The sequence below is a fragment of the Urocampus carinirostris genome, chromosome 16 (genome assembly GCF_059441175.1).
Source record: "Urocampus carinirostris isolate Australia breed hairy pipefish chromosome 16, RoL_Ucar_1.0, whole genome shotgun sequence".
Taxonomy (NCBI): domain Eukaryota; kingdom Metazoa; phylum Chordata; class Actinopteri; order Syngnathiformes; family Syngnathidae; genus Urocampus; species Urocampus carinirostris.
This window is the reverse complement of record NC_142364.1, coordinates 7,735,044-7,762,481: the sequence shown is the minus strand read 5'-3', so window position 1 is coordinate 7,762,481 and position 27,438 is coordinate 7,735,044. Positions and strand designations below refer to the sequence as shown.

Genomic DNA, 27,438 nt, shown 5'->3' with positions numbered 1-27,438 from the left:
CACATATTTACAAAGAAAGACGGTACAACCGAGAGAGTTTTCAAAGCTTTATTAATAATAATATAGCTTTTCATCCCAAACGGTGGCTGTGACAGGGCAGTTAATGGTAGTAACACTCGAGCGCCGTCAGAAAAATGACATAAATTGGCCGCATCACTGAATAAGCCGCAGGGTTGAAAGTTAGGGAAAAAAGTAGCGGCTTATAGTCCGGAATTTACGGTACTTCCACGAACCATATTTTCCAGACTATGTAAGTCACACTGGAGTAGAAGTCGCATTTTTGGGGGAAAATTATTTGATAAAATCCAACACCAAAACATACATGTCCTCTTTAAAGGCAATGCTAAATAAGATAAGGAACATAGGACAGAAGCTCCCCTACTTACAACCATTCGATTTACAAGAAACGATACATACAAAAAAAAATCGGGATGTTGAAAAATATCCGGACATTGCTGTAAGTTAGATTTTATATCGTGTGCACCTGTAGTACTTCTTTCTGCCACTACCGGCGTGTGGCGCTGTGTGACCTCACCCAGCATCCACCCCGAAGAAGAAATCCGCTTCCTCTTCCTATTCCGTGTGTAAACACTCTATAATGCATCTCTAGCGCGCTAAGAACTTTAAATTTTCATTGTTTGATATCTCGTGCATTCATTCAATATGGTTGGCGTAAAGCACAGGTGTCAAACTGGCGGCCCGCGGGCCAGATCAGGCCCGCTAAGGGATTGAATCCGGCCCCGCGAGACAACACTCAGAGAAGCACAAGATAAAAACAAGCTGCAGGTTGAAATATGTCAACTTGATGTTGCTAAAGAATGGTGCTTCTCACAAAGACACTGCACTTGTATTTATTCCTCTCTCTCTCTCTCTCTCTCTCTCCACTCCTTTTCTCCCACTCTCTGTCTCTTTCACTCTGTGTCTCTCTTTTTCTCTTCCTTTGTTGCTCTTTATCTCTTTCTCTCTCTGTCTTTTTAACTTATTTTGCTCTAATTTCCTTCTTTTACTTTTCTCTCTTTTCTCTTTCTCTCTTCCTACCCTTTGCGCTTTCTTTTCTCTTTTCTCTCCTTCGGTCTTTCTATTTCTCTTTAGATTTCTTTCTTCCTCTCCCTTTCTTTCCCCCTCTCTCATGACTTCTCTTTTTATCTCTTTTGTTTCTCAGGCTTTCCCCCTCTCTCTCTTTCTTGATCCCCCCTCTTTCTCTTATTTCTTTATCCCTCTTTTTCTTTCTCTTTAATCTACTGGTCCGGCCCCCAACAGAATGTTTGTTCTATCGTGTGGCCCCCGAGTTAAAATGAGTTTGACACCCCTGGCGAAAAGTGTAAAGAGGAGGCGAGCCGTTTCGTTTGAGATAAAAGTGGATTAAGAAAGCTTGATGCGGTTGAGAAAATGGTCGGATCGCTTTTTATCCCGCCACTTTTTACCACAGAGGAGGAAGTTGCCTAACTGTTGAAGCTCATCTTCCAAGAGTAAGTTACACTTTATTTATCTTTTATAGAGCAGATTATTTTATGAAATACTTATTTTTTAGTACAAAACAATCCAGGTGACTTATACAAGCCTTAAACATACTTATATAAACCTTAAAATTACAAAATATAGCAGTAAAGCAACTTATGTACAAATTCAACTTACAAACGACCGTCGGTTCGTAAGTAGGGCAGCGTCGGTATACTAATGTTACACGTACGTGCTTATCTTAGACACGCTCGAATATGTAATAAGAGTTCTTCAGATAACTCACCATCTTCAGATGCTTACCAAACTATCATCTCCACTCCAATTAATTAGTTAAATTAATTAGAAAATGGGAAAAATGTGTTAAAATAAAATAATAACAGATATAGGAGTAAAAACAACATAAATGAAAAAATTAGAAATACATAAAATAACCTCTAGAGCAGGGGTGTCAAACTCATTTTAACTCTGGGGCCACTTGGTAGAACAAACATTCTGTTGGGGGCCGGACGAGTAGATTAAAGAGAAAGAAAAAGAGAGAGAGGGAGAGAGCGTGAGAAGAAAAGAAAGGGAGAGGAAGAAAGAATTCCAAAGAGAAAAAGAAAGTCAGAAGGAGAAAAAAGAAAGCGCGAAGAGTATGAAGAAAGAAAGTCAGAAAGACAGAAAGAAAGACAGAAAAATAGTCAGAAATAAAGAAAGAAAGACAGAAAGAAAGAAAGACAGAAAGAAAGAAAGACAGAAAGAAAGTCAGAAAGAAAGAAAGTCAGAAAGAAAGAAAGAAAGTCAGAAAGAAAGTCAGAGAGAAAGAACGAAAGAACGAAAGAAAGAAAGAAAGTCAGAAAGAAAGTCAGAAAGAAAGTCAAAAAGAAAGTCAGAAAGAAAGTCAGAAAGAAAGAAAGTCAGAAAGACGGAAAGACAGAAAGAAAGTCAGAAGGAGAGAAAAGAGAAAAGAAAGCGCGAAGGGTATGAAGAGAGAGAGAAAGAAAGAAAGGCAGAAAGAAAGAACAAAAGAATGAAAGAAAGAACGAAAGAAAGAAAGAAAGACAGAAAGAAAGTCAGAAAGAAAGTCAGAAAGAAAGTCAGAAAGAAAGTCAGAAAGAAAGTCAGAAAGTCAGAAAGACGGAAAGACAGAAAGACAGAAAGAAAGTCAGAAGGAGAGAAAAGAGAAAGGAAAGCGCGAAGGGTATGAAGAGAGAAAGAAAGAAAGGCAGTAAGAAAGAAAGGCAGAAAGAAAGAGAGAGAGAGAACTAAATACAAGTACAGTGTCTTTGTGAGAGGCACCTGTCTTTGGCAACATCAAGTTGCCATATTTCAGCCAGCAGCTTGTTTTTCTCTTGCGCTTCTCTGAGTGTGGTCTCGCGGGCCGGATTCAATCCCTTGGCGGGCCTGATCTGGCCCGCGGGCCGCCTGTTTGACCTCTGTGCTCTAGAGTTAAATAAATGAATACATAACTATTAGAAACTAAAAAGTTAAAACGTATTAAATATGAAGAAAGGGAAAAAAAAAGAAAAATATAAATAATAAATAAAATCAAATGAATAAGTGCACAAATAATAACAAATAATTACAAAATAAAATACATAGAAAAGTTGGATGATAAATAAAAAAATAAATTGAGTAAAAAAATAAACCAACTAAATAAATAAAAAAAGAACAAAAAATACTCTATTTAAAATTTAAATTAAAAAAAATTAAAAAATAAAAAAATAAAATAAAAAGAATCTGCAGAGATCATCGATAACTATTAAAGTGACACTGTGTGATACAATGGGCGCGACAAGACCGATTTAACAAATTATAGAATTTCAAAAACATCTCATCTCATCTCATTAGCCATACCGCTTATCCTCATTAGGGTTGCGGGGGGGCTGGAGCCCATCCCAGCCATCTCCGGGCAGTGGGCAGGGGACACCCTGAACTGGTTGCCAGCCAATCGCAGGGCACACAGGGACAGACAACTCATTCGCTCATTCACACCTATGGACAATTTGGACCGGCCAATTCACCTGAAATGCATGTTTTTGGAATGTGGGAGGAAACCCACGCAAGCACGGGGAGAACATACAAACTCCGCACAGGAAGTCTGGAGCTGGATTTGAACCCACGACAGGTTCCCATGACATGAACTGAAACATATTTTCCTTAATAATGGACAGGTTTGTCTCGTGGTGCCAGAAAGACCCAAATGCAGGACACCAGGAGACGGGAAAAAGGGATGTGATCAAACCCAAACAGTTCACTAACTACAGCAAAAAAGCATCATGAATTCACTAAATTATGGACTGAAACAAATAATCAAAAAGGAAAAAAAAAACTAAAATAAACCATTCCGTTGCGAATCATCATGAGATCATTTTATCATTAACGCAAAAGACTTGTTAATGTAGAAATGTGACAGTAACACTCATAGTGTGTGTGTGAATGAGCAGCCTGTGGAATGCGTGGGGGAAGTAGATCAGATTTCGGGGTGACCTTGAACGCAGCAAGTCCGTTTGTTGGCCCGCCGTAAACGCCAAACTGTCTATAGCCCGAGAGAGACATTTTTACTTTAACACTGAATGCTACTTTACTTTCATCACATCTCACCATAAGTCATATTCGATTTATTTTTCTGTTGTAACATGGACGAAAAATACTTAAAGATGATCCTTACACAGCCTGTTTCCAAAAATTAGGTATACCTTGAATATTAATAAACAACGATATGAATAAATATGGGCAGCACGGCGGCGCAGTGGTTAGCGCTTGTGCGGCACAGTTCATGTCATGGAAACCTGTCGTGGGTTCAAATCCAGCTCCAGACTTTCTGTGCGGAGTTTGTATGTTCTCCCCGTGCTTGCGTGGGTTTCCTCCGGGCACTCCGGTTTCCTCCCACGTTCCAAAAACATGCATTTCAGGTGAATTGGCCGGTCCAAATTGTCCCTAGGTGTGAATGAGCGAATGAGTCGTCTGTCCCTGTGTGCCCTGCAATTGGCTGGCAACCAGTTCAGGGTGTCCCCTTCCCACTGCCCGATGATTGCTGGGACCCTACTGAGGATAAGCGGTTCAGCTAATGAGATGAGATGAGATTAATCATGAGATTAATCCAGTTTGTGTTCCTGCAGAAACCATATATTTTTCCATTATCAAACATTTTTTAAAAAGGGACCCACTATGGAGCAACAAAAGGCAAGTTTACCAGGTCAGAAATCAATAGGATGGGATGGGCTCCAGCCCCCCCGCGACCCTAATGAGGATAAGCGGTACGGCTAATGAGATGAGATGAGATGAATAAATATGGACTGACAGACAGGATCAAAAACGGGTCGAAACCGGGGGACAATAAATATATGTACCGTAAATTCCAGACTATAAGCCGCTACTTTCAACCCTGCGGCTTATTCAGTGATGCGGCCAATGTATGTAATTTTTCTAACGGCCGCCAGCGGCGCTCGAGTACAAAAGGTAAGATTTAGACCGGTGGAATATATGCGCCGCGGAAGACTGCAACTTCTTGGCTTGTGCATAAATTAAATTAGCGTAAACATACCCTCATCATGCAAAAAGAAAGGCACATGGCGCAGCTTTCAAGCTAAAAGCAATCGAGCAGTCCGATAATGAAGGAAACAGAGCTACTGCACGTAAACTTTACCAGACCCGTTTACTGTGTTGCGAGCGTGTTGCTACCATTTACTGCCCTGTCACAAGCACCGTTTGGGATAAAAGTTGTATCATTATTATTAAAACTTTGAAAACTCTCTCGGTGTACCGTCTTTTTTGGTATATATGTGTAACCCATGTATAATATGTATTTGCAACTGTATGTTTTTGTAATGTATTTATTTTAGACACTTATTCTGATATGTTTTGCACGGGCGAATGAAAAAGGAGGGGCGGAACAAACGCAGGGTGACGGGGAGTGGGTCCCGGTAAAGGTGAGGAACAGACACCTGTTTGTGGACGCGGCGGTCAATAGTGGATATAAATTTTTCCCACCCTTACCTTTGGAAATATACACTTTTTTCCTTGGATTACTTTCAACGGGACCCGGACTCTGCAGGTCTGCATCAAACCTTAAGTACCGGTATCATTTTCCGTTCATTTTGCCGGCTGTGATTTTTGGACTGTGGACTTTAATTAAGGACATTTAGTTTCAATCGCGGGACTTTAAGTCGGGTTTGGGTTAAATTTGTGTTTGTGTTGCATTTTTTAATGTGGGCGCATGCGGCTTGTATACAGGTGCGGCTTGTGTAAGTACAAAATCAGTTTTTCTCTTAAAATGTGGTGGGTGCGGCTTATAATCAGCTACGCTCTATAATCCGGAATTTACGGTATTTACCTGTGATAACTCACGCGATCATCTGTTATAAAAGATACAAATCTAGAAATCTTCCTACGACATTCTTCTGCGTGTTTGGCAGGAGCTGGATTATAAATTTGATGTATTCCGTGTCTCATTCGGTGTAGATTAAAAGTTTGTGAAATCTTTCAGATAATCCACATGCTTTTGAATTTCTCATTCATATTTGGAATAATACATCTTAGGATCTTCAACGTGATTTTTTAAAAAATTTTATGTACCTCGATCATGTAAATTTCGCGATATTAACAACCCAAAGGTAACGGTTTTTTGAAACACCCTGGAATTTGGGTTAGATTTGTGCTTTCGTTTTAATTCGATTATGACCTTGTAAGTTTTGGGGATGAAAAATTGCACAAATTCGGGTATAAAATGATTAATCCACATCTTGGATGAATCTAAATTCTAACATGTTGCTTAAAAATCTACCCAGTTGTGTCAAAACAACCCAAATAGTTGACCTAAATTTGGTCATTTTTTGACACAAACGCTATTACTTTACAGAAAAAATTGCACCTATTTTTGGCATTTCAACTGAAGTAGTGGATTAGTCAACTCTTGACCTAAATTGGTCATGATTTGACCCAATTGATATTGTTATTACTTCAAAAACAGCAATTGGCATTTTTTTATACAAATTTGGTTCAGTCTCTTGACCCAAATTGGGTCTTTTTGGTCTTAAATGTAATTTATATTACTTTTTAAAAAGTACCTGTTTTTGATATTTTTTGAACAAATTAAAATAACCCAAGTAATGGATTATTCCATTCATAACCCAGATTGGTCTTTTTTTTTTTACCCAAATGTTATTGCTATTACTTAGAAAAGGTAGTTTTGGCATTTTTCGAACAGATTGAAACAACCCAAGTAGTCTGTTGACCCAAATTGGGTCATTTTTGAACTCAAATGGCACTGGTATTACTATTTTATTTATGCAAAACTAAATCCAAGTAGTCCACTCTTAACACAACTTGGGTTATTTTTGGGCCCAAATTGTATTTATTTTGATACAGTCTGGCATTATTCTAAACACATTGAACTCTTTTCGAGCAATTGTTTGGGACAAGCTACATTTGTAATAGAATTGACTTTTTCGAGGATAGAGGTTTTCAAAAGTAGCAATTTACTCTTAACCCAAATTGGGTCATTTTCAAACCTATGGCAGTACATTCTATATATTTTTTCATATATTTTTTAACCTGAATAAGGCTTTTTTGCAACAGATTAAAACAACTGAAACGACCCAAGTAATAGATTTGTCCAAAAACTGGGTAATTTTCTGCCCAAAATGGTATTACTTTAAAAAAAAAAAGAAAATAGTTTAACCCTGTTTATGTTGCTATTTAAAACAAATTGATATAATTTTGAAGCATTTGTTTGGGACATACTCCATTTTTTAAAAATAGAAGTACCGTATTTTCCGCACTATAAGGCGCACCTAAAAGCCTTTAGTTTTTTCAAAAGCTGACCATGCGCCTTATAATACAGTGCGCCTTATATATGGATCAACATTCGCAAAATCTTCCAACTAACTTGCAGCCGCCGACTCGATTTTCCCCCGAACGCCAAGTAGTCCGCGGTGTATGCTGGGATTTATTTACCGGCGTTTCATTGGCTAACCAATGTGTCAATCATCATTTGAATCGATCACTATTGGCTAAAGTTATTCGGAGGTCAAGGGGCGGATCCTTTTTATCATTTACAGGCTGGCATTGGCTTAAGCGGCAAAACAAAGCCTGCAATTGGCCGAAAAAGATGAATGTGAATAGCACGGTGGGTTGACGGCATAGAGAAAACAGTATTTTACTTTTCTGTACTGTATTTGTAAATATTTTACTCTCCTGGATTTACTACACTCACGGATATAAGAGGACATTGGCTGCACATTATTATGAACACAACGACTTCGGTGAGCTACTCCGGCTATATATTTTCCCAGTATCTTGTTTCAGATTGAACTCGATGTTTCTGTGATAAGCGGTGCAGATAATGGATGGAATGGAGTGTCTATTTTGAAATTAAACTCAATTCCGAGTGTTTATTGTCATATGTACAGTAAAGTTGCGAGTGAAAAATAAAATAGAAACTAAGGAATGCTTGGCATTTCTTGAATCCCAAGACTTTAACCTTCCGAATGATGGATCGATGCATTTGAGTGACATCGTACGGACACTGCATCCGCACGTGTTCTCGACACGTATTTGCGTCTTTGCAAGCTTTGGGAATGTTAAGGGGGTAATCAGTTGGACTGAACTATCTGACTGTTTTGTCGACGTTCCCATTGTAGCTCCTTATAATCCGGTGCGTCTTATGTATGTCAAAAATAGGACCAAAAACTATTTTTTCGGGGTGCGCCCTATAACCCGGTGCGCCTTATAGTGCGGAAAATACGGTATTAAATATAACTGACTTTTATAGCAAGATGTCGATTTGAACAAAAAAAAATGAAGACAGTTTCACATTCCCCTCCTTAAAAATAAAACACTAACGCAAGTTGGGTCAAAACAATCCAAGCTGTGCATCAGTCCACTCTTAGCCCAACTTGGGTTATTTTGGGGCCCAAATTGTATTTATTTTGATAGTCTGGCATTATTTGGGTCATAACAATCCAAGTAGTGGATCAAACCACCCTTGACCCAAAACAGGTAATTCTTTGACCCAATCATTCTCAGAAGACAGTTTCACAATTCCCTCCCAAAAAAGAAAACACCAACGCGAGTTGGGTCAAAACAATCCAAGCAGTGCATCAGTCCACTCTTAACCCAACTTGGGTTATTTTTGGGGCTCAAATTTTATTTATTTTGATACAGTCTGGCATTATTTGGGTCATAACAATCCAAGTAGTGGATCGATCCACCCCTTGACCCAAAACAGGTAATTCTTTGACCCAATCATTCTCAGAAGACAGTTTCACAATTCCCTCCTAAAAAAGAAAACACCAACGCAAGTTGGGTCAAAACAATCCAAGCTGTGCATCAGTCCACTCTTAGCCCAACTTGGGTTATTTTGGGGCCCAAATTGTATCTATTTATATACAGTCTGGCATTGTTTGGGTTATAACAATCCAAGCAGTGCATCAGTCCACTCTTAACTCAACTTGGGTTATTTTTGGGCTAAATTGTATTTATTTTGATACAGTCTGGCATTGTTTGGGTCATAACAATCCAAGTAGTGGATCGAACCACCCCTTGACCCAAAACAGGTAATTCTTTGACCCAATCATTCTCAGAAGACAGTTTCACATTCCCCCTCCTTAAAAAAAAAAAAAACACTAACGCAAGTTGGGTCAAAACAATCCAAGCTGTGCATCAGTCCACTCTTAGCCCAACTTGGGTTATTTTGGGGCCCAAATTGTATTTATTTTGATAGTCTGGCATTATTTGGGTCATAACAATCCAAGTAGTGGATCAAACCACCCTTGACCCAAAACAGGTAATTCTTTGACCCAATCATTCTCAGAAGACAGTTTCACAATTCCCTCCCAAAAAAGAAAACACCAACGCGAGTTGGGTCAAAACAATCCAAGCAGTGCATCAGTCCACTCTTAACCCAACTTGGGTTATTTTTGGGGCTCAAATTTTATTTATTTTGATACAGTCTGGCATTATTTGGGTCATAACAATCCAAGTAGTGGATCGATCCACCCTTGACCCAAAACAGGTAATTCTTTGACCCAATCATTCTCAGAAGACAGTTTCACAATTCCCTCCTAAAAAAGAAAACACCAACGCAAGTTGGGTCAAAACAATCCAAGCTGTGCATCAGTCCACTCTTAGCCCAACTTGGGTTATTTTGGGGCCCAAATTGTATCTATTTATATACAGTCTGGCATTGTTTGGGTTATAACAATCCAAGCAGTGCATCAGTCCACTCTTAACTCAACTTGGGTTATTTTTGGGCTAAAATTGTATTTATTTTGATACAGTCTGGCATTGTTTGGGTCATAACAATCCAAGTAGTGGATCGAACCACCCTTGACCCAAAACAGGTAATTCTTTGACCCAATCATTCTCAGAAGACAGTTTCACATTCCCCTCCTTAAAAAAAAAAAAACACTAACGCAAGTTGGGTCAAAACAATCCAAGCTGTGCATCAGTCCACTCTTAGCCCAACTTGGGTTATTTTGGGGCCCAAATTGTATTTATTTTGATAGTCTGGCATTATTTGGGTCATAACAATCCAAGTAGTGGATCGATCCACCCTTGACCCAAAACAGGTAATTCTTTGACCCAATCATTCTCAGAAGACAGTTTCACAATTCCCTCCTAAAAAAGAAACCACCAACGCAAGTTGGGTCAAAACAATCCAAGCTGTGCATCAGTCCACTCTTAACCCAACTTGGGTTATTTTGGGGCCCAAACTGTATCTATTTTGATACAGTCTGGCATTGTTTGGGTTATAACAATCCAAGTAGTGTATCAGTCCACTCTTAACCCAACTTGGGTTATTTTTGGGCTCAAATTGTATTTATTTTGATACAGTCTGGCATTATTTGGGTCATAACAATCCAAGTAGTGGATCGATCCACCCTTGACCCAAAACAGGTAATTCTTAGACCCAATCATTCTCTGAAGACAGTTTCTATTTAGCATGTTTTGTGTTCACATTCCCCTCCTGCAACGCTTTTTAACTCCCGACAGGTCATACGAGGGAGTTTCATGACTTGTTTTCATGTGCCCAATCCCCCGCTCCCAAAAATATGATGTCAGCCTTCCCCGTGATTAACCCAACGCAGATAAAATGGATCTCGAAAAGGTTTGATGACCTCAAGAACAAATTCCTCTGGTGCAACCTCTCTAAAAGTACCAAGGTTGCTTTGAAGAGATCTGAAAGAATTCTCCGTGAAGGCCAAAGAACATGCAGTGCTCCTTTCTAGAGAACAATAAATGCGATTCACGACTAATATCCTTAGAAAGGATTCACTTTTAGTTCCGCTCCTATGATGCACTGTGTACTTAACAGTTGCAGTGTGCATTCTTTCCACTAGAGGGTGCCCCTCACCAGCAATTATTTAAAAATAGGTAGTAGATATTCTCAGGAAGAAACGGGTTGGGTAGTTTTGTGTCATATTGTTTGTATGCAGGGTTGGGTAGGGTTACTTTAACTGGATTACTTTCAAGTACTTTTGGATGACTCCAATACCAAATATGCTAATAAAAGACAAAATAAACTAAATATGAATAAAATGATGACTCACAACACGTGGTAAGCTTTCTCTCCTGGCTTTGATCTCCGGCAAAACGAACATAAAATGCAACAGAAACAAAATGAAAATAAATCCAAACAGCTTGCCAACATCATTTTTGCCGTTCCGTGTATTCCGTTACTCCCCAAGCCTGCACAAAATGGAGTCATTTTATTCCTATTTAGTTTCTTTTGTCTTTTATTAGCATATTTGGTATTGGAGTCATCCAAAAGTAATTGAAAGTAATCCAGTTAAAGTAACCCTACCCAACCCTGGAAATTGTTGTTTCCTTAGTACAGGTCTCATTATTATTCATTTGTTTTTAATAACTTGATGATGTCACCCTGGTGCAGCAACTCTAGATGATCAAAATAACTGGGCTTAATATAGAACCCTGGGGTACACCACATTCAGGGTTGGGTAGGGTTATTTGAACTGGATTACTTTCAATTACTTTTGGATGACTCCAATACCAAATATGCTAATAAAAGACAAAATGAACTAAATATGAATAAAATTATGGCTCACAACACGTGGTAAGCTTTCTCTCCTGGCTTTGATCTTTGATCTCTGGCAAAACTAACATAAAATGCGACAGAAACAAAATGAAAATAAATACAAAAAGCTTGCCAACATCATTTTTGCCATTCCATGTGTTCCGTTACTCCCCAAGCCTGCACAAAATTGAGTCTTTTTATTCCTATTTAGTTTATTTTGTCTTTTATTAGCATATTTGGTATTGGATTCATCCAAAAGTAATTGAAAGTAATCGAGTTAAAGTAACCCTACCAACCCTGTTTGTATGTTTATTTGTTTGTATCCCTTAAACTCTATAGTTGTTGGGGCACCATTTCCTGAGGTGTTTCTTGGGCAAGTACAGCCTGATTGCGCCCATCCCTCTTCAGGCCAATCAATTTAAAAAGAATGTTTAACATGTTTAATTGAGAGCAGCACGGCGACGCATTGGTAAGCGCGTGTGCGGCACAGTTCTGAGGTCGTGGGAACCTCCTGCGTGGGTTCAAATCCAGCTACCGGCCTTACTGTGCAGAGTTTGTATGTTCTCCCCGTGCTTGCGTGGGTTTCCTCCGGGCACTCCGGTTTCCTCCCACATACCAAAGACATGCATTTCAGGTGAATTGGCCGGTCCAAATTGTCCCTAGGTGTGACTGAGCGAGTGAGTTGTCTGTCCACGTGTGCCCTGCGATTGGCTGGCAACCAGTTCAGGGTGTCCCCTGCCCACCCCCCGGAGATGGCTGGGATGTAAATGTAAATCGTTTTAATCCGTTCCAACACCCTGAATGTTTACCTTGAATGTTTAACGTCAACATAAAGCTAACCCGGGCTAATTGTACGTCCGCGTTATCGTAATCTTGCGTACGAAAAATTACGCTAACATGAACGTGTAAAAATAAAAAAAATCAGGTCGTTTACCAGTCATTTAGCACCCGGGTCTCCACATTAAGTGGTGAGGGGTTCATTGGAAAGGGGGCTCCGTTCCAACACCCTCAATGTTGGGCTCCATTCCAACACCCTGAATGTTTAACGTAAACTTAAAGCTAATCGTACGTCCGCGTTATCGTAATCTTATGAATAGGATTTCTTACCTTTGTGGTGGTCAGCAGAAGGCGCTCGCATACCTCCTTCATATTTGGCTATTATTTCTTTCTTAAATGCAATAGTTGTACGCACTACTTTTCTTTTTTCACCTGTAGCAACTTTGCTGCTTGCACTGACTTTCTTCGGAGGCATAAGTAGGGGCTCAAACACCCGTACGCCGCTCAGCATCGCACCCTAGCGTACGCACTCACGCATTACCGGCGTTCGAACTCCGATTTGTTTGACCGAACAGCGAAGCAAGAATTTCTCGAAATTTTGGGTCGGACACCGATTTGTTTTAACTGAGAGGCGTTCGAAAACCGAGGTTCCACTGTATAGCTTTAGGCATAATGTTGTATTTTTTTGTGCGTGTGCAGGCAACTTGTTGGACAGCATGCTCTTGAGGACCGGCTGGAAGGCCGAGTCGGAGCGCCAGACCAAGGGGAATAACAATGGCAGTATTGCCGACACCGGCTCCGTCCAGGAAATACTGTGGTGTCACTGCAGCCAGCATTGCCCGGAAAATTCTGCCAACAACAGTTGCATGTACGGTGCAATGAGTTTTACTCTCATAACAATATGTGAGAGACCGTTTTGTTGGTGTTTTAGGACGGACGGTTACTGTTTCACTATGGTGGAGGAGGACGACGAAAGTGGTCGGGCCGTCTTTACGTCGGGCTGCTTGGGACTGGCCGGGTCTGAGTTCCAGTGCAGAGTGAGTTGGTGTCTCTCCGCAGACAAATTATATATATATTTCTCTCTCTCTCTCTCTCTCTCTCTCTCTCTCTCTCTCTCTCTCTCTCTCTCTCTCTCTCTCTCTCTCTCTCTCTCCTCTCTCTCTCTCTCTCTCTCTCTCTCTCTCTCTCTCTCCTCTCTCTCTCTCTCTCTCTCTCTCCTCTCTCTCTCTCTCTCTCTCTCTCTCTCATCTCTCTCTCTCTCTCCTCTCTCTCTCTCTTTCTCTTTGTCTCCTCTCTCTCTTTCTCTTTGTCTCTCTCTCTCTATTTTGTCTCTCTCTCTCTCTCTCTCTCTTTGTCTCTCTCTCTCTCGTTGTCTCTCTCTCTCTCTCTCTTTCTCTCTTGTTTTCTCTCTCTCTCTCTCTCTCTCTCTCTCTGTCTGTCTCTTTGTCTCTCTGTCTCTCTCTGGCTATCTCTCTCTCCCTCTGGCTATCTGTCTCTATTTCTCTGTCTTTCTTTATTTTATTTTTATTTTTATTTCTCTCTCTCTTTCTCTCTGTCTCTCTTTGTGTCTCTTTGTGTCTTTGTCTCTGTCTCTCTGTCTTTCTGTCTCTCTCTCTCTCTCTTTCTCTGTCTCTTTCTTTCTCTCTCTTTCTCTCTCTCTGGCTATTTGTCTCTGTCTCTCTGGCTATCTGTCTCTGTCTCTCTTTCTCTTTCTCTCTCTTTCTCTCTCTTTCTCTCTCTCTCTCTCTTCTCTTTCTCGATATATATATATATATATATATATATATATATATATATGTATATATATGTATAAATATTTGATAGGAAAAACACGTTAGAAGATATATAGTTAGGATAAGCAGTGCAGATGATGGATGAATGGATGGAAAACAATGATCTTAAAACAAGAATATGAAAACACAACATATACTTTTGAAATGTTTGGCATTTTTGGGGGTGGGGGCGTTAGGGGTATATTTTTTCTTTTCTAAAAAACATGTTTACACTGTTAAAAATTAAACAATTAAAAGAAATATAGTAAATTAATTGATACAAAAGTGTTTTTTGATATATTTAAGGGAAAAAAGTTTAGTATATTACGACCTCGTAGCTCACCTTTGTAGCATGTTCTTTTGACATGCAGGGTCTCGTGAAAAAGTGTTGCTGTACCGTTAAAACACCTTTTCAGAGCGTTCGTTTCGAGTTAGCTTTTTGTAGTCAGCATGTTTTGTCTGGCAGTGTCACTTGATATTATATTCAAATAAACATGACTTGACTTGAAAACAACTACAGTCTCATAAAAAATTAAGCAGATGCAGTTGTTTCGGATTTTGGGGGAAAAATACTTTCCACTTGTCCTGGAAGCGGCGGCCCTCACAGTCAACTTTCCTTTTTTTATTTTATTTTATAGATCAACATTACTTTCGGGCCACATATGATTAATTTTATGACAGAGTACAATTTTGATCACGGGTCATTTGGACATTTCTGCTTTAGGGATTTTTATTTTCTTCTTGCTTACAATTAAAAAAAAACCTATGTTTTTTGATATTTTTAAGGGAAACAATTTGAATGAATAAATCAAGAAAAAGAAATATTAGAAAAACGAGACAATGTAAAATGAGACAATCAAAATATTGTTTATTTTTACATTTTAGATATTTTTGATAATTCTTAATTGAGTATAGTTTTTCCAACTATAAAAAATATATAATGATCATGGAAAAATCGTAAAATAAGAAACGAAAAATATCGTAAAATGAGAGAAGTATGATCTTTATTAGACTAAAAGTAAGTATAATGAGTAAAATACAATAAAAATAAACTTCACAATAAAAAAAAGAAAAAAAGAAAAGAAAAACTGCGCTAAGTTTGTTTGGATTCCCCCCATTTTTTACCCCCAAAAATTAGAACAGTAAAAAAATAAAAATAGGTTCAAATCTTAGTAGAATGCAAAAACTAAAATATTTTAAATGGAAAAAAGGGGAGTGAAGTGTTTTCATGCACATTCTGGCATTTTATTTTCAATTCTAGGATGAGAATGGTGAAAGTCAGAAAATGACAAATACAGTCCAAATTTCAACCCACCCCCCCCCAAAAAAGATGAAAAAAGAGCGCATCAAAGAAAGCCACCGTACATGCACGCGCAATAAAGGGTCATGACAGATGCTGCAATGATGACGTCAGCCAGAAGATGGCATCAGGAAGTAAAATATTTGAAGATTATGTCAGCATGTAGAATCATTTGAGGTTATGGACTTTTTTGACATTTAATGAATGATGTTTTTTTGTGCTGTGCCCAAATATAAAAAAAAGAAGAAAAACTATATAAGAATATCTAAATATATATGCATATTTTTTGCAATGTTAGGTCTTACCTCCATAACCCAGGCGACTGTGTGGCTTTTGTGTGTCACGTTATTTCTGGACAGGACATGTGGAACACGCGCTCCAGGAAGGCTTTGGAGTGCTGCAGGGATCATGACTACTGCAACCATAACCTACGCCCCGCTCTTCCTCCATTAACCTCAGGTAAGACGCAGCAGAATATTCAAAGTCATCCCCGTTTCTTCACTTACTTTGAGAAAAGAGATTACCGTAAATTCCGGACTATAAGCCGCTACTTTTTCCCCAAACGTTCAACCCTGCGGCTTATTCAGTGATGCGGCCAATTAATGTCATTTTTCTAACGGCCGCCAGCGGCGCTCGAGTACGAGAGGTAAGATTTAGACCGGTGGAATATATGCGCCGAGGAAGACTGCAACTTCTTGGCTTGTGCATACAGTGGAACCTCGGTTCTCGACCATAATCCGTTCCAGAACCCTGTTCGAAAACCGATTTGTTCGATCACCGAAATAATTTTTCCCATTAAAAACAATATAAATCGTTGTAATCCGTTCCAACACCCTGAATGTTTACCTTGAATGTTTGACGTAAACGTAAAGCTAACCTAGGCTAATTGTACGTTTGCGTTATCGTAATCTTTCGTACAAAAGATAACGCTAACATGAACGTTAAAAAAAAAAAAAAAAAGGCTAAAACATTTCGTACACCTATATTAAAAGCGAAAGCAAAACAAAGCACGTTATATTATTATTATTAAAGCTTTGAAAACTCTCTCGGTGTACCGTCTTTTTTTGTAAATATGTGTAACCCATGTATAATATGTATTTGCAACTGTATATTTTTGTCATGTATTTATTTTAGACACTTATTCTGATCTGTTTTGCACGGGCGAATTAAAAAGAAGGGGCGTAACAAACGCGGGGTGACGGGAAGTGGGGGCCGGTAAAGGTGAGTGTTTGTGGACACGGCGGACAATAGTGGATATATATTCTTCCCACCCTTACCTTTGGAAATATACACTTTTTTCCTCGGATTACTTTCAACGGGACCCGGACTCTGCAGGTCTGAATCAAACCTTAAGTACCGGTGTCATTTTCCGTTCATTTTGCCGGCTGTGATTTTTGGACTGTGTACTTTAATGAAGGACATTTAGTTTCAACCGCAAGACTTAATGTCGGGTTTGGGTTAATTTTGTGTTTGTGTTACATTTTTTTAATGTGGGTGCATCCGGCTTATATACAGGTGCGGCTTGTGTAAGAACAAAATCGGTTTTCCTCTTAAAATGTGGTGGGTGCGGCAGTAGCTCAGGAGGTAGAGCGATCGTTTTAGGATTAAGGGATCCCAGTTCGAATCCCGGCTTGTCCGTGTTACATGTCGAAGTGTCCTTGGGTAAGACACTGAACCCTAAATACCACCAATAAGCCGGTTAGCGCCTTACATGGCTGCACAGATCACGGCCGCTATTGGGAAATGTGAAGCACAATGTAAAGCGCTTTGGGAAGTCTCTCATCTCTCATCTCATGAGCTGCACCGCTTATCCTCAGTAGGGTCGCGGGGGTGCTGGAGCCCATCCCAGCAATCATCGGGCAGTGGGCAGGGGACACCCTGAACTGGTTGCCAGCCAATCGCAGGGCAGCTTTGGGAAGTCATTGACTTGAAAATGCAGATCATTTCAAATGCAGATCATCATCAGGTGCGCTCTATAGTCCGGAATTTACAGTTCTCCTCTTCTCAAATAAACACACTTTTCCAATAAACATCTGCCCACTGCATATAGTGGAGCAAGTAAAGCCCCCCCTGGCCACTGTTTAAGGCACAGGTGTCAAACAGGCGGCCCGCGGGCCAGATCAGGCCCGCTATGGGATTGAATCCGGCCCGCGAGACAACACTCAGAGAAGCACAAGAGAAAAATAAGCTGCAGGTTGAAATATGTCAACCTGATGAGGCCAAAGAAAGGTGCATCGAACAAAGACACTGTAATTGTATTTCTCTCTCTCTCTCTCTCTCTCTCTCTCTCTCTCTCTCTCTCTCTCTCTCTCTCTCTCTCTCTCTCTCCTCTTCTCCAACCCTTTTCTCCCACTCTCTGTCTCTTTCAATCTCTGTCCCTCTCTTTTTCTCTTCCTTTGTTGCTCTTTGTCTCTCTTTCTCTCTCTCTCTCTCTGTCTTTTTAACTTATTTTGCTCTAACTTCCTTCTTTCCTTTTCTCTTACTCTCTTCCTACCCTTCGCGCTTTATTTTCTCTTTTCTCTCCTTCTGTCTTTCTATTTCTCCCTTTCTTCCCCCTCTCTCACGACTTCTCTTTTTATCTGTTGTTTTTCACGCTCTCTCCCTCTCTCTCTTTCTTTGTCCCGCCCTCTCTCCTTTTCCCTCCCTCTTTCTCTTTTTTCTTTATCTGTTTTTCTTTCTCTTTTTCTTTACTCGTCCGGCCCCCGACAGAATGTTTTTTCTATTGTGTGGCCCCCGAGTTCAAATGACTTTGACACCCCTAGTTTAAGGAAATGCGACATGTGGGAAAACGAATGCGAGCTTATTGTCGGGCTGTAGTGGAGCGTTGAGAGGGGGGGCGTACCATTTCAGGCGAAACAGAACCTGCCAGTTCTCGCTTGTTCTCTCACCCTCTAATGAAAAGGACAGCCTCTCCCCGGGGTCCGCTTCAGTTTCTTGACTGGAGACGGATGCGAGATGTCTGTCGGTCCATCTGTTGGCACTCGCTCTCACTCACATGCATCTTTTCTCGCTCTCACACTCATGTTGCACTTTGTTTCTTCCACCAACGCTTTGCTTTAGCCCAGGGGTCTGAGCGTTCACACAAAGTCAGTGAGCAGCGCTTGAAACAACAGCGAGCAACCATAATCCCAAGTGTGGCAAGATAATTCATGATCAAACATGTCCAAAACTTGACATCACGTTACATTTTGCTGAGTTTCCGGCAATGCAAAATGATTTTTCTCTTTTGAATGAATTGACTCATGTATTATTGCAAAGCTTGTACGGCCTACAAACGTCGTTTGTTCTTACGATTCTTTCACAAGATATCCATTTCTTTTTATTTCCTGATATATTTTGCCGCATAATATTAAAATTTTTTGGGGGCTTATTTCGTCGGTTGTAAGATACAGAACTGTACTTAATCACATTTTTGAGTGGAAGTACAATGTTGGCAACAAGATTCACTTGATATCTCATCTCATCAGCCACACCGCTTATCCTCAGTAGGGTCGCGGGGGTGCTGGAGCCCATCCCAGCAATCATCGGGCACTGGGCAGGGGACACCCTGAACTGGTTGCCAGCCAATCGCAGGGCACACGGGGACAGACAACTCACCCGCTCATTTACACCTAGGCACAATTTGGACCGGCCAATTCACCTGAAATGCATGTTTTTTGGAACGTGGGAGGAAACCGGAGAGCCCGGAAAACCCACGCAAGCACGGGGAGAACATACAAACTCCGCACAGGAAGTCTGGAGCTGGATTTGAACCCACGACAGGTTCCCATGACATGAACTGTGACGCACAAGCACTAACCATCTCCCGTGCTGCCCTCACTTGATATCATTGGAAATTATTTGAATGTAACACAAACTTTTTTGGGTGTGGGTTCAAATCCAGCTCCAGACTTACTGTGCGGAGTTTGTATGTTCTCCCCCTGCTTGCGTGGGTTTCCTCCGGGCACTCCGGTTTCCTCCCACATTCCAAAGACATGCATTTCAGGTGAATTGGCCGGTCCAAATTGTCCCTAGGTGTGAATGAGCGAGTGAGTTGTCTGTCCCCGTGTGCCCTGCGATTGGCTGGCAACCAGTTCAGGGTGTCCCCTGCCCACTGCCTGGAGATGGCTGGGATGGGCTCCAGCCCCCCCTGCGACCCTAATCAGGACAAGCGGTACGGCTAATGAGATGAGATGAGACAAACTTTTTCTTCTTTTTCCTGTGTTTTTTTCTACTTTTTTTTAATTCCTTTAAAAAAATCTCATTGTGTTTATTTTTTCCAAGCTGTTACTTTTTTTAGTTTTGTTCTCTATTTACTTTTTCCTACATTTATTTTTCTTTTTTTCTGGCTTTTTCCTAAATTTTTCCTGCTTTTTTTATCTTCCTTTTGTTTCTTTTTTTCTCAGCTTTTCACTACGTTTTAATTTTGGTATTTTTTTCTTTTTTGTTCTATTCCCCCCTTCCTTTAAGTCATTTTGTGCATAGTTTTACGTAGTATTTGGTCATGTTGAGATGAAAGAAGCAAAAACAACCTGAAGAGCCGTTTAGGACCCGAAAGAGCCGGTTCCTTTGAGTGAGCCGAGCCGAAGAAGCCGGTTCTCTACCAACTCTACTAACTTTACTCAACTTTGTTCTACTCTGACTCGACTTCAAGATACCGCATTTTTGACACAACGTCAGGGGAACCCGTGTATTTTGACCTTCATGCACTGTAACTTTGACTTAAGTCGCTTCTTAATTAATAATTTTAAGCCCTCATTTTTGTGCGCTAGCTAGATTTTCTTGTGCGCTGAGAATGTGCGAGCAGTGCGCAATTGCGCACGCGCGCAGCTTAGAGGGAACGCTGGTCCCGACAGAGATCTATGGGTCCCCAAAATTGAGTGTGCTCCATGCCCTTACAAACTGTCGTATTTTCCCTTACAAAATACAAAACAATCTTTTTTTCTTTTCAAATATGTTTATTTATGTACATGTGTTTCCTGTAGAAGGAAAAAAATACATGCAAATATAATTAAGTAGAATAATACATTTTCTTATTCAAATTATGAATTCATTTTCTGCATTAAATTATTGTTGGTAATATACTGATTAAAAGGGATCACCAGAAACCTGTCTTTTTTCATTTTCTCCTTTTATACCTCCTTTTTTTGTTAACTTCTTTATACAACCTAATGATTCCTAATAAAATGCCTCAAAGCAAGTGAGCCGTTGGAGAGCCGGCTCTTTAATGAGTTGAGCCGAAAAAGCCGGTTCTCTAAAAAGAAACGGACTTTCACTACACAACTCTAACCGGAGATCGGCGTGCAGACGAAAACTCGAACCGCGAGACCAAAACAACAATGGCGGATCTGCCTGACGAAAAGTTTGGAGTGCGGTAAATCTTTGTTAAAAATGATAATGACAGTTTCATGTCAAAAAAAATGCGTCCCAGGGACGCACGTTGATTTGACACGATGCGTCCCTAGCAAAAATAATCCGTCTAGGACGCATGGACGCGTGCAAATGAGAACACTGCATTTACAATTTGTCTTCCACCTTCAGTTAAGAGTGTTGTGGCAATTTTTTTCCATGAAATTTTTCCTTAATAACCGTTACAAAACAATGTGCATGCAAAGTTCTTTTGTAAAAATGTCACAAATGACTGCAAACGATAAGCACATCGTCATATTCACTTTCAGTGTAGACTGCACTGAGCGAGAGAGAGAGAAGGAAGCGCCTTGGGCTGTGTGCAGGGATCCGCCCACCTGTACTGCTCACCCAATCAAAATCGTTTGCCAGCGTTTTTATTTATCAGTTTAAATGGTTTCTTATCGAACTTCTGCATGAAGTTGCCTCGGCTTTATATGGACCAAAATCGGGATGAAATCACTTGACTCTGGAACGCCACAGAGAGATGTGCAATAGTTACATTTTGTTTCGGAGCCATGTAAGACTCTAACCTGCTTATTGTGGGTATTAGGGGTTCAGTGTCTTACCCAAGGACACTTCGACATGTAACACGGACGAGCCGGGATTCGAACTGGGATCCCTTGATCCCAAGACGAGCGCTCTACCTCCTGACCTACTGCCGCCCCAGAAATGAAAAATCATGAAAAAAGGCCTTTGTTTATAGCTTTCAGGACGGCTTCCGGTTTTCTCCAGTCCAACATTCCTCTGGTGCCGTGAATAGAAACGGTGTTATGACGAGATGAAATCGAATGCCATTTTGTTCGTCATCTGTATCACTAGTGGTCTAGTGGTTAGGATTCTGCTCTCTCATCACCGCAACCCGTGTTCAATTCTTATTGCATCCGATGTGTTGCGATTTTGGTCAGCAATATTGATCAATCATTGCACGAATGTATTTTTTATACAATTGTAAAACCTTGTGTGTAACTCGGAGTTATTTTTTAGGTTTAGAAGAAAGTGTCATGGATCAGTGCAGGAGGTTTATATGATGAATGGTGGTTTGAGGGTTCGGTTTTGATTCAGATTTAAAGTGTTATCGGTTTACATCGGTGCTTTCTTGGTTTCACATGAGATATTCTAGTGTTGGATCTTCTTCACGTTGGAATCTCATTACCAGAGAGAGTTTGAGTCCGTGAATGAGTGTGTGAGTGATGGACAGATTGATGAGCCGCTGAAAGTTTAGAGCCCCAGAGCTGCTTCGGCAGCCATGTCAGCATGAGATGCGATCTTTGGGATTCAGGAAGGGGAGGCGATCGATCCTCCGCTTGCACATGAGATCTCTATTTCTTTCTGGAGAAACGAAACAAAGACTCTGTGTAACATGGAGCCTCAACAGCAGGGCCCGACAGCTTTCGCTGGTTTACCCCTGCAGCATCATACAGGCCCATCCCTTAGAACATGTCTAAACATCCCACTATCCTTTTACTACACCGCTGAATTCTAATTACTTGAAAACCAGTAATAGAGATGACATACAAAAAGGCATTCGGTTTTATGTCATTATTTTCTGTTCAACAGCAGGGCCCTACAGCTTTCACTGGTTTACCCCTGCTGCATCATAGAAGTGCCCTGCCCATCCCTTAGAACGCGTCCAAACATCCCACTATCCTTTTACAACACCTCTCCACTCATTCCTATGATTTTCTAGTAAATGATATTTCTGTTAGACATGTTTTAATTGACTTTTAATGTTTACAACCTGGTAATAACATGATAATAACCAGGAAACACAACATAATAAGAGCATATCAAATTGGTAGCCCTTGGAGGTAATCAGTAACCATAAATTAGCTTTCAGCTTCAGAAAAGTTGGTGACCCCTGCACTAAATCATGCTTTTTTTAATTCATATTGTATTCTATATTTCAGATTATGTCAACAATGGCGCCCATTACTTGGCTCTCCTGATCTCTATCGCAGTGTGTAGCGTTTTCTTGGTTATCATCTTCATCATCTGTTGTGTCAGGTAAATACTCCACTTCACCCATCCAGGGATATTTTATGATATGTTCTCTTTTCTAGCATTATATTTTGCTGGCTACTTCAATTCGTTTGGGGTTAACATGACCCTTTTCCCTAAGTTACGACCAGTTTTTGATTTTGACCACGTCTGCTCTCCCATCCCGACTTACGACCTGTTTCTGACCCCGACCACATTTTGCTCTCCTGTCCCTGCTATCGACCCGTTTTTCCGTCCTTGACACCGCCATCGCTCGCTACGGAAGATCCACTTCCGTGTTCGCATCATAAACCGAGTACGAGAGTAACCTGCTTCCCGCTCCTAGCGAAAACCGGATCGTGCGCGCAGCCCTTCCTCTTTCCTTTAATAAAACTTGTGAGAAACGTAACGCAATTGGGTCCTGTTTCTGTTCTGGTCCTGACGGTACAATCCTTTAAACAAATATATTATACCGTATTTTCACGACTATAAGGCGCACCTGAAAGCCTTTCATTTTTTCAAAAGCTGACCATGCGCCGTATAATACAATGAGCCTTGTATATATGGATCAATATTAAGTCGCAAGGTCTCTCATTTAAGGCATGGTTTATTAGTCGTCAGTGTAAACAGCACACACATGAGCACGACTTCAAAATAAAAGAATATAAGATTGATAAACGTACAAGAGATATAATTGGACTGAGTATTGAAACGTTGTTTTATGTGTGTGTGTGTGAGAAAGATTGTTTTTCTATTTAGGAATATAAAAACAAGTTATTTACATAATGGAAAATTCTGAGAGATTTAACATCCAAAACGGCCACCTTGACATAGATTTCCCCCAGTAGGCGAAGTAGTCCGCGGTGTATGCTAGGATATATATACCGGCGTTTCATTTCCTAACTAATGTGTCAATCATCATTGGGATTGGTCACTATTGGCTAAAGTTGTTCGGAGGTAAAGGGGGCGGATCCTTTTTATCATTTACAGGCTGGCATAGGCTAAAGGGGCGAAACAAAGCCTGCAATTGGCAGAAAAAGACTAATGTGAATCACACATTGGTTGGGTTGCACTACGGCACAGGTGTCAAACATGCGGCCCGCGGGCCAGATCAGGCCCGCGAGACAACACTCAGAGAAGCGCAAGAGGAAAACAAGCTGCAGGTTGAAATATGTCAACTTGATGTTGCCAAAGCCAGGTGCCTCTCACAAAGACACTGTACTTGTATTTATTTCTCTCTCTCCCTTTTCTCTCTCTCTCTCTCTCTTTCTTTCTTTCTTTCTCTTTCTTTCTCTCTTTTTTCTTTTATGTTTCTGTCTTTCTGTTTTTCTTTGTTTCTGTCGTTCTTTCTTTCCTTCTTGCTTTCTTTCTTTCGTTTTTTTTTCTGCCTTTCTATCTTTCTTTGTTTCTGTCTTTCTTTCTTTCCTTCTTTCTCTATGTCTTTCTTTCTTTCCTTCTTTCTTTCTTTTTTTTCTCTTTTCCACCCCTTTTCTCCCACTCTGTCTCTTTCACTTTCTGTGTCTCTCTTTTTCTCTTCCTTTGTTGCTCTTTGTCTCTTTCTCTCTCTGTGTCTTTTAACCTCTTTTGCTCTCACTTCCTTTTTTCCTTTTCTCTCTTTTCTCTTTCTCTCTTCCTACCCTTCGCGCTTTCTTTTCTCTTTTCTCTCCTTCTGTCTTTCTATTTCTCTTTGGATTCTTTCTTCCTATTCCTTTCTTTTCCCCCTCTCTCACGACTTTTTATCTTTTGTTTCTCACGCGCTCTCCCTCTCTTTTTCTTTCTTTGTGCCACCCTATCCCCTTTTCCCTCCCTCTTTCTCTTATTTTTTTTTTATCCCTTTTTCTTTCTATTTAATCTACTCGTCCGGCCCCCGAGAGAATGTTTGTTCTGCCGTGCGGCCCCCGAGTTCAAATGAGTTTGACACCCCTGCACTACGGCATAGAGAGAACATCCATCCATCGATGCAGATGCTTCTTGTCTGATTTTTTTTTTGTCTGCATTATTGCGTGTTTTGGAGTGTCTAAATATTTTACACGGTTGGATTTACTACACTCATGACCATGGTTGCGTATTATTATAGAAGGTGATGGCTGCAAGACGACTTTGGTGAGCTACTTTATATTTTCCCAGTATCTTGTTCCTGTCTGATCTTGATGTTTCTGTGATGAGTCTATTTTTAAATTCAATAAAATTCAAAGTGCTTATTGTCATATGCACAGTAAAGACCCACAATTCCCTGCACAATAAAATTCTTACTTTGCTGTCCACACAGTTGCCAGCGAAAAATAAAATAGAAACAAAGAAATGATTGGCATTTCTTGAATCCCACCACACCAAGAGTTGACCCTTCCTAATATGTGGAATGAATGAATGAAAACTTGATTTCGAACATTAAAATAAAAACAGAACGTATTTGCTTCTTTGCGAGCCATCTGAATGTTAAGGGGTTAATACACAGGTGTCAAACTGCCGGCCCGCGGGCCAGATCAGGCCCGCTAAGGGAATGAATCCGGCCCGCGAGACAAATCTGAGGGAAGCGCAAGAGAAAAACGAGCTGCAGGTTGAAATATGTCCACTTGATTTTGCCAAAGCCAGGCGCCTCTCACAAACACTGTACTTGTATTTCTTTCTTTCTCTCTTTCACTCTCGCTCTCGTCCTCCCCTTTTCTCTCACCTTCAATCTCTCTCTCTTTCACTCGCTCTGTCTCTCTTTTTCTTTCTTTGTTCCTCTTCTTCTCTTTTTCTATCTATGTCTTTTTACCTTCTTTGGCTCTCCATTCATTTTTTTCATTTTCTCTGTCTTTTCTCTCTCTCTTGCATCAACCTCCTCTTTCTCCCCTTCTCTCTTTCTCTCCTTCTCTCTTTCTATTCCTGTTTGGATTTCTTTTTCTCTCTCTTTCTTTCCCCCTCTTTCACTATTCTTTTTATCTCTTTTGTTTAACATTCTCTGTCTCTCGCTCTCCTTTATCTCTCTCTCTCGCTTTCTTTGTCCCACCCTCCCTCTCTTTCTCTTATTTCTTTCTCTCTTTTTCTTTCTCCTCAATCTACTATGCTTTTTTTCTTTCCTTCTCTTTTTCTCTCTTTCGTTGTTTCTTTTTTTCTTTGTTTCTGTCTGTCTTTCTTTCTCTCCATATTTTTTTTTCATTCTTCCTTTTTTTTTCTTTTTCTTTCTCTCCATCTTTTCTTTTCATTTTTCCTTTTTTCTTTCTTTCCTTTTCATTCTTTCTACCTCATTAGTCCGGCCCCTGAGAGAATGTTTGTTCTATCCAGTGGCCCCCGAGTTAAAATGAGTTTGACACCCCTGGGTTAATACGTTTGACTGAACTACCTGACTGTTTTGTTGACGTTCCCACTGTAGCGCCTTATAGTCCGGTGCGCCTTGTGTATGGAAAATATAGGACCAAAAACTATTTTTGGGGGGTGCGCCTTATAACCCGGTGCGCCTTATAGTCGTGAAAATACGGTAAATAAACCACAACACCTGGGTTGTTTTGTCTCAAACAATTTAATAAGGCTAAATAAATTAAAACACCAACAATTAGGCCTGAAATTTGAAAGAAAATGGTGTATTGACCCTTTTTGACCCAATTTGGGTTAAGTCTTGAGTCTTTTTCGTAGTCAAAAAGAAAAAAAACAGACTGGCATTTCCCGACTGACAGAAGTGGAATAAATACTTTAACCTGCTAAGTTTCTGCTCTTTTCCTTGCGGCATATTTTAGATATAAGCGCCGAGTGTCGGAACCTCGCTACAGCACCAACCTGGAGCAGGATGATTCTTACATCCCCCCTGGAGAGTCCCTCAAGGACCTCATCGAACATTCCCACAGTGTGGGCTCTGGTTCTGGCTCTGGGCTCCCCCTACTGGTAAGACGAAGACCTTGCACAATCTGCATGGAACCCTCATCAACATGAGGATTGGATAGAGAAGCCACCAGGAAAAAAGTCCTGTCTTTGGCGCGTTATGGAAAAGCAGTATTTAGTTACAGTTACTACTGACTTCATGTATTAAGTATTTCTGTTATCCGCCAGCTTACTGACACCCAAACGTATCTCAATCAGTGTTCCCTCTAAGCTGCGCGCGTGCGCAATTGCGCTCTGCTTGCATATTCTCAGCGCACAAAAAAATCTAGCCAGCGCACAAAAATCAAGGCTCACAATGACTAATTAAGAAGCGACTTAAGTCAAAGTTACAGTGCATGAAGGTCAAAATACACGGGTTCCCCTGACGTTTTGTCCTAAATGCTGTATTTTGAAGTCGAGTCGAAGTAGAACGAAGTTGAGTAAAGTTAGTAGAGTTTGTGAGAACCGGCTTCTTCGGCTCGGCTCACCAAAAGGAACCGGCTCTTTCGGGTTCTAAACGGCTCTTCAGGTTGTTTTTGCTTCTTTCATCCCAACATGACCAAATATTATGTAAAATGATGCACAAAATGACTTAAAGGAAGGGGGAATAGAACAAAAAAGAAAAAAATACCAAAATGAAAAAGGAGTGAAAAGGTGAGGAAAAAAAAGGAACAAAAGGAAGAGAAAAAAGAAGGAAAAATTCAGAAAAAAAGCCAGAAAAAAAGAAAAGAAAGAAACAAAGGAAAACAAGTAAATAGAGAACAAAAAGAAAAAGTAACAGCTAGGAAAAAATAAACACTATGAGATTTTTTTAAAGGAATTAAAAAAAAATAATAGAAAAAACAGGGAAAAAGAAGAAAAAGTTTGTGTTGCATTCAAATAATTTCCAATTATACCAAGTCAATCTT

At 40.3% G+C, this 27,438-nt stretch overlaps 2 protein-coding genes across 2 annotated transcripts in view; both read left to right on the top strand.

The window, feature by feature from the left end:
- Positions 1-7,269, top strand: part of pdlim5b (PDZ and LIM domain 5b) — a 170,803-nt gene extending 163,534 nt beyond the window's left edge. The window contains exon 14 of the transcript XR_015852992.1: positions 7,250-7,269. The gene's annotated coding sequence lies outside the window, so the exon portion shown is untranslated. The remainder of the gene's footprint in view (positions 1-7,249) is intronic.
- bmpr1bb (bone morphogenetic protein receptor type 1Bb) overlaps positions 1-27,438 on the top strand; it is a 115,414-nt gene that overhangs the window by 71,940 nt on the left and 16,036 nt on the right. The window contains exons 4-8 of the mRNA XM_088355342.1: positions 12,956-13,124; positions 13,188-13,293; positions 15,688-15,787; positions 22,624-22,720; positions 26,410-26,554. Of these exons, the coding sequence (XP_088211468.1) occupies positions 12,956-13,124; positions 13,188-13,293; positions 15,688-15,787; positions 22,624-22,720; positions 26,410-26,554 (617 nt within the window). The remainder of the gene's footprint in view (positions 1-12,955; positions 13,125-13,187; positions 13,294-15,687; positions 15,788-22,623; positions 22,721-26,409; positions 26,555-27,438) is intronic.